The sequence below is a fragment of the Psammomys obesus genome, unplaced genomic scaffold (assembly GCF_907164565.1).
Source record: "Psammomys obesus unplaced genomic scaffold, mPsaObe1.curated_primary_1811, whole genome shotgun sequence".
In the NCBI taxonomy this organism is placed as follows: domain Eukaryota; kingdom Metazoa; phylum Chordata; class Mammalia; order Rodentia; family Muridae; genus Psammomys; species Psammomys obesus.
In genome coordinates, this window is record NW_026590898.1 from 200 (window position 1) to 8,029 (window position 7,830).

The following is a 7,830-nucleotide window of genomic DNA, read 5'->3' on the forward strand; positions in this document are numbered from 1 at the left end:
CTGTTCTGTTTGCAACCTGAGACTTGATCAAGTCATCTGAATCAGACGGAAACCAGAAGGAGCCGACGGGCTCGGACTTCTTTTCCGTATCCCTGGAAGACGTTTCAGGGTGTCTGAGTGAGTCTGAGTGGGTTCGAGTCCCACTGCTGACTCCCATCTGGAGAGTCTGAGTGGGTTCGAGTCCCACTGCTGACTCCCATCTGGAGGGTCTGAGTGGGTTCGAGTCCCACCGGCTCTCATCTGAGAGGGTCTACTGTCGTGGGTTCGAGTCCCACTAGTCGTGGGTTCGAGTCCCACCGACTCTCATCTGAGCGGGAGCCAATTTTTTGGCTCCCCATCTGTTTGAAAGAACGAGCCGACTCGGACTTTTCGGGGCCTCGCCCCTGTTCGAAGGCTACGGGCTCCATCTAGAGGACGGAGGAACAAGACCTCCTCCGCAGTCTCCATCTGAATTTTTACTTTCGGTTTTGCGCCGATCTCGTGCCGCGCGGCTTGTGTTGTGTTCTGTCTGTCTAATTGTGGTAATAAGTGTGATAAGTGTTTTCTCTCTATCTGAAAATATGGGACAAACTGTCTCTACCCCCAAAAGTTTAACTTTACAGCACTTCAAGGAAGTCCGTGACATCGCCCACAATCTCTCAATGGAAGTGCGAAAAGGAAAATGGGACACCTTTTGTTCATCTGAGTGGCCAACCTTTAACGTGGGCTGGCCACGAGATGGCACCTTTAACCTAGAAGTTATTTTGCAGGTGAAAGCAAAGGTCATGGACTCTGGACCCCATGGACATCCTGACCAAGTCCCATATATCATCACGTGGGAATCTCTGGTCAAAGATCCCCCATCATGGGTAAAACCTTTCCTTCCCCCTTGCCCGAAACCTACACCGTCCGCTCCCTCCCTTCCTCCTCCACTGATTCCGACCCCGGTTAACTCCGCCCTTTACCCGGCCCTCACAAAAGCGGTACCGGCGGAGACCTCCGGACGTAAAAAGATATCTCCGGTGCTGCCGGCAGATGAGGGCCCCCTTCTAGACCTTCTAACTGAACAACCACCCCCTTACCGGGGACCAGCCCCCGCCCCTGAACAACAGGCGGGGGCTGCCGGGCAGGGGTCACCGGAAGAACCCGCCTCGTCACCGGAAGAACCCGCCTCGTCTCCGGTGGCAGGGCGGTTACGAGGGCGCGGGGAGGTCCCTTCCGGTTCTTCCTCCCAGGCTCTTCCGTTGCGGACGGGGCCTGACCGTCAACTCCAATACTGGCCCTTTTCTGCCTCTGACTTATATAATTGGAAAAATAATAACCCTCCTTTCTCAAAGGACCCGTCTAGGTTAACAGCTCTCATTGAGTCCATTCTAGTGACTCATCAGCCCACCTGGGATGACTGCCAACAGCTGCTCCAGACGCTGCTGACTACGGAGGAGAAACAACGAGTCATCTTGGAAGCCCGTAAACATGTTCCAGGAGATGATGGATTACCTACTCAGTTGCCCGATAGAATAGACGCTGCTGTCCCCTTAGAGCGACCTAACTGGGATTTCTCCACTGAGCGCGGTAGGGAACACCTACGTCTTTATCGCCAGTTGCTCTTAGCGGGTCTCCGAGGGGCTGCTAGACGCCCTACCAATTTGGCCCAGGTTAAGTTAGTGACTCAAAAGCCAGAAGAATCCCCCACTGCTTTCCTAGAACGACTTAAGGAGGCATATCGTATGTACACTCCATATGATCCAGAGAACCCAGATCAGGCAACCAACGTGGCCATGTCTTTCATTTGGCAGTCCGCCCCAGATATTAGAAAGAAGTTAGAAAGACTAGAAAACTTAAGAGAAAGTTCGATACAGGACTTGTTAAAAGAGGCAGAGCGGATTTTTAACAAGAGAGAAACACAGGAAGAAAGAGATGAGAGGCTAAGAAAAGAAGCAGAAGAGAGAGAAAATATGAGAGAACGTAAGAGAAATAGAGAATTCAGTAAGTTGTTGGCCACCGTAGTGACAGGTCAGAGACAGAATAGACAGGACCTGGGAGATCGAAAAAGCCAGAGCCACCCATTAGAAAAAGACCAATGTGCTTACTGTAAGGAAAGAGGTCACTGGGCCCGCAATTGCCCGAATAGACCAAGGGGGCCACGTAAACCCCGGCCACAAACCACCCTGCTCAACCTCGAAGATTAGGGGGGTCAGGGTCAGGAGCCCCCCCCTGAACCCAGGATAACCCTCAACGTGGGGGGCCAACCTGTCACCTTCCTGGTGGATACCGGAGCTCAACACTCGGTACTCACCACATCTCCAGGACCCCTGTCTGATAGGTCTGCGTGGGTCCAGGGGGCTACTGGAGGAAAAAGATGCCGCTGGACAACCGAAAGAAAAGTACTACTCTCCACCGGTAAGGTGACTCATTCTTTCCTACATGTACCTGATTGCCCTTACCCGTTGCTTGGGAGAGACCTATTAACCAAGCTCAGAGCACAGATTCATTTTGAAGGGACTAAAGCCCATATTACGGGGCCACAGGGGCAGCCGTTACATGTACTGACCTTAAACCTGGAAGATGAATACCGGTTATATGAGCTTGAGGGGCCTCTGGCCAAGAACATATCTGACTGGTTAAACAACTTCCCATCTGCTTGGGCAGAAACGGGAGGAATGGGGCTGGCCACCCAACAGCCACCCCTAATTATACCCCTCAAAGCAACTACAACTCCAGTATCCATCAAACAATACCCTATGTCTCAAGAGGCCTACCGAGGAATTCGGCCCCATATTAAAAGACTCTTAGACCAGGGAATTCTGACCCCCTGTCAGTCTCCCTGGAATACACCCCTCCTTCCAGTCAAAAAGCCTGGCACGGGCGATTATCGCCCTGTGCAAGATCTAAGAGAAGTCAACAAACGGGTAGAAGATATACACCCAACAGTCCCTAACCCATACAATTTGCTGACTGGATTACCACCAACCTATGTATGGTACACGGTCCTGGACCTCAAGGATGCATTCTTTTGTTTAAGGCTTCATCCACAGAGCCAGCCTATTTTTGCCTTCGAGTGGAGGGACCCAGAGTTGGGACTATCGGGGCAACTCACCTGGACTAGGCTCCCACAGGGGTTTAAAAACAGCCCCACCTTATTTGATGAAGCGTTACACCGGGATCTGGCCGACTTTAGGGTTCAAAACCCTGCCTTAATCCTACTTCAATATGTAGATGATCTCCTCCTGGCTGCAGAGACTGAGGAAAAATGTAGAGAAGGAACAAAGGCCCTCCTAGTCACCCTGGGAACTCTAGGGTATCGGGCCTCGGCTAAAAAGGCCCAAATATGTCAAAAGCAGGTTACGTACCTGGGTTACCAGATTAGGGATGGACAAAGATGGTTAACAGAAGCACGAAAACAGACAATCCTGAGTATTCCAGTGCCTAAGAGCCCAAGACAGTTGAGAGAGTTCCTGGGGACGGCGGGGTTTTGTCGGATCTGGATCCCAGGGTTCGCAGAGATGGCTGCACCGCTCTACTCACTTACAAAACCAGGTACCCCCTTTACCTGGGAAAATGAACAACAAGAAGCCTTTACGGCTATCAAAAAGGCCTTATTAACTTCCCCCGCATTGGGACTTCCTGACTTAAATAAGCCCTTTGAGCTATTTGTTGATGAAAAACAAGGCTATGCAAAAGGAGTCTTGACCCAAAAACTGGGACCCTGGAAGCGCCCAATTGCCTACCTGTCTAAGAAACTTGACCCGGTGGCTGCAGGATGGCCTCCCTGTTTGAGAATGGTCGCAGCAATTGCTCTCCTAACTAAGGACTCTAGTAAGCTAACTATGGGACAACCGATAACAGTTCTGGCTCCTCATGCCGTGGAAGCCCTGGTTAAACAACCTCCGGGTCGATGGCTTTCCAATACCCGTATGACCCACTACCAGGCCCTACTGCTGGACACTGACCGCATACACTTTGGTCCGGTGGTAGCCCTCAACCCGGCATCATTACTCCCCCTATCGGAGAGTCCAGAAACTCATGACTGTCTCCAGATACTTGCAGAGGTACACGGCACTCGGCCTGACCTAACCGATCAGCCCCTGCCCGATGCTGACTTCACCTGGTATACCGACGGGAGTAGCTTTCTGGACAACGGAGAACGAAGAGCAGGGGCTGCGATCACCACTGAGACTGAGGTAATTTGGGCTAAGGCTCTACCACCCGGCACCTCGGCACAACGGGCCGAACTCATCGCCCTGACTCAGGCCCTCCGGATGGCAAAAGGTAAGAAGCTCAACGTTTATACCGATAGCCGCTATGCCTTTGCCACTGCACATATTCATGGAGAGATATACCGGAGAAGGGGACTATTAACTTCAGAAGGAAAAGAGATTAAAAACAAGACTGAGATATTAGCCTTGCTTGAGGCATTGTTTTTGCCTCTAAAGCTGAGTATCATCCACTGTCTGGGTCACCAAAAGGGAAATAGCCCTGAGGCTCGAGGCAACCGTCTGGCAGATGAGGCTGCCAGAAAGATAGCACAACAAAAAGACTTTACAATCTCTCAGACCCTGACAATAAAGAAAGTAAAGCGAGGGTCTATTCTTCAATATAGCCAGGAAGACCAAAACTTACTCAAAGAAATGGGGGCCACCTACCTGCCTGAAACTCAAAAGTGGATATTTAGAGGAAAACCAGTGTGGCCCCAACGTATGACTTATTATTTGATTGACCAACTTCATAAGCTAACCCATCTGAGTCACAAAAAGATGAAAACCCTCCTTGAAAGGGAGGAGGACACCCACTATCTGTTGGGAAAGGACAAAATTTTACAACAAGTTGCTGAGAGGTGCACCGCGTGTGCACGAGTTAATGCTGGACAAAACAAGGTGGGTTCCGGGGTCAGAGTGCGAGGGCACCGACCCGGGACTCATTGGGAGATTGACTTCACAGAGGTCAAGCCTGGACTATATGGATACCGCTATTTGCTGGTGTTCATGGACACTTTCTCCGGATGGGTAGAGGCTTACCCTACCAAACATGAAACTGCAAAAGTTGTCACCAAAAAGCTGTTGGAAGAAATCTTCCCCAGGTACGGTATGCCACGGGCGTTGGGCTCCGACAATGGCCCTGCATTCGTCTCCCGGGTAAGTAAGTTGGTGGCCACATTACTGGGGATCGATTGGAAATTACACTGTGCATACCGCCCCCAGAGCTCAGGACAGGTAGAGCGTATGAATAGAACAATTAAGGAGACTTTAACTAAATTAACGCTTGCAACTGGCGAGAGAGACTGGGTGACCCTCCTTCCCTTGGCGCTATATCGGGCCCGGAATACTCCTGGCCCTCATGGACTTACCCCCTTTGAAATCCTCTATGGTGCCCCTCCCCCAGCTGTTCATTTCTTAGATTCTGATATAGGTGGCTTCGCTAACTCTCCTTCCCTTCAGACTCATCTGCAGGCGCTTCAAATAGTACAACGAGAAGTGTGGAAGCCTCTGGCAGCTGCATACCAAGAACGACTAAACCAACCTGTGGTACCACATCAATTCCAGATCGGGGACGTGGTCTGGGTGCGACGACATCAGGTCAAGAACTTGGAACCGCGCTGGAAGGGGCCCTACACTGTACTGCTGACGACACCTACAGCCCTAAAGGTAGACGGCATCGCCGCCTGGGTCCACGCCTCCCACGTCAAAGCCGCCGCCCCCGAGGACCAGCTCGACAACCCGGACTCGAAAGCCAGATGGAAACTTCACCGCACTCAAAATCCACTAAAGATAAGATTGACTTGTGGGGAGCCCTAATAACCTTGTGTTTCACTTTAAGTCTAAAAATAGCCTATGCGTCCCCACATCAGATTTACAACTATACTTGGGTCATTGAAAACCAGGCTGGAGATATAGTTATGACAAGCTCCTCTATTGGGGCCCAGCCCCATTGGCCAGATTTAGAAGTGGATCTCTGTGCCCTCGCCCTTGGAGCAGATACCGACTGGGCAGTTTCTGATATCTTCTGGCCTCCTCCTGGGGGCCAAGCACCTGAACGAATTACCCCAGGACGGGCCACCAACCCAAGCTGCGTTAATTCGGTTGGGAGGGCCCTTTTACGGGGTCCCCCTGGCAGTGGGGTAGGGGGAATTTATATATGTCCTGGCACCCATAGAAATAGAACTCTTAATCATAAATGTGGATGGGCAGACCAACATTTTTGTGCTTCATGGGGCTGTGAAACTTCGGGGGACACTTATTGGAAACCCTCCTCCTCCTGGGACTACATTACGGTAAAAAGAAAGACCTGGGAAAGCTGGGGGGAATCTGCCCCCCTTAATACGTTCCTCCAGGTAGTTGAGTCAGGGGTATGTAAACCCCAGGGAAAAACCAAAGGATGGTGCAATCCCCTGTTGATTCAATTTACTCCCCAAGCCAAACAACAGATTTGGACTTCCCAAGGTTTTAGATGGGGCCTTAAGGTTTATAAAGATCGAAAAGATATAGGTCTCACTTTTAAAATTAGGCTCCAAAAGACTTTACCGGCTACCAAATCTGTGGGCCCCAACTTAGTCATATCAGATCAGAAGAGGCCTTCTCAACCAAGACCTCTACCCCTATGGCCAATAACTCCAAATACTTCTGTTATTTCCCCTGGACCCACCACCGTGGGCCCCACCATGCAACCTTGGAAGCCTGGGTCAGGAGACAGACTCCTTAATCTAGTGACAGGAGCCTTTCAGATACTGAATCACTCTGATCCTGGCAGGACCCAGGAATGTTGGTTATGCCTGGTTTCAATTCCACCCTATTACGAAGGATTGGCCATAATGGGTGATTTCTCTAACTATACTAGCCCTCCAGTAAACTGCTACCCCTCTGCCCAACATAAACTAACTCTGTCTGAGGTATCAGGGCAGGGACTTTGTGTCGGAACAATACCTGCTGCTTATCAACAACTGTGTAATTCTACTACCAATGTCAACCCAGGAGATTACTACCTGTCTGGTCCAAATGGTACCTTTTGGGCATGCAATACCGGCCTAACCCCCTGTATATCGGCCATAGGTTGGAATGCTGGTTCTGACTTTTGGGTTCTCATTGAATTATGGCCTAAAATAGTATATCATGAACCAGACTATGTTTACAGACACTTTGAGGAAAGAGTCCGATATCGCAGGGAACCCGTGTCTTTGACTCTGGCAATAATGCTGGGGGGACTAACAGTCGGAGGCATTGCCGCCGGAATTGGGACTGGAGCCACCGCTTTAACAGCAACTACTCAATTCCAACAACTACAACAGGCTATGCATACCGACTTACAGGCCTTAGAAGAGTCAGTCAGTGCTCTAGAAAAATCCTTAACCTCACTGTCAGAGGTAGTTTTACAGAACAGAAGGGGGCTAGACATCCTCTTCCTACAAGAAGGAGGATTATGTGCAGCCCTAAAAGAAGAATGTTGTTTTTTATGCTGACCATACAGGTGTAGTTAGAGACAATATGGCCAAGCTTAGGGAGAGACTTAGTCAGAGACAAAGACTTTTCACAGAGGGACAGAGCTGGTACGAAAAATGGTTTAATAGAGCCCCCTGGTTTACAACCCTCGTTTCCTCTCTCATGGGCCCCTTAATCATAATCCTCTTGATCTTGTCATTCGGGCCTTGTATTCTAAACCGGCTAACCCAGTTCATAAAAGACCGGCTCTCTGTCATACAAGCGTTGATGTTAACCCAACAATATCATCAGCTCAAACAACAAGAGACAGAAGTTGACTCTTCCTAGGCCCGAGAATGGAAGATTCCATTCTAAGTTAAAAGGAAATGGGGGAATGAAAGATCCAGCTTTACCCTGAGTTAAACATAGCTAACGCCATTTT

The 7,830-nt window shown here is 50.1% G+C and overlaps 1 protein-coding gene across 1 annotated transcript; it reads left to right on the top strand.

Moving 5' to 3' along the window:
• Positions 1 to 560: 560 nt before the first annotated feature.
• Positions 561 to 7,790, top strand: LOC129678490 (uncharacterized). The gene is given in 1 exon segment (XM_055609290.1): positions 561 to 7,790. A coding segment is annotated over 1 exon segment (5,211 nt). The 3' UTR covers positions 5,772 to 7,790.
• The last annotated feature ends 40 nt before the right edge of the window (positions 7,791 to 7,830 follow it).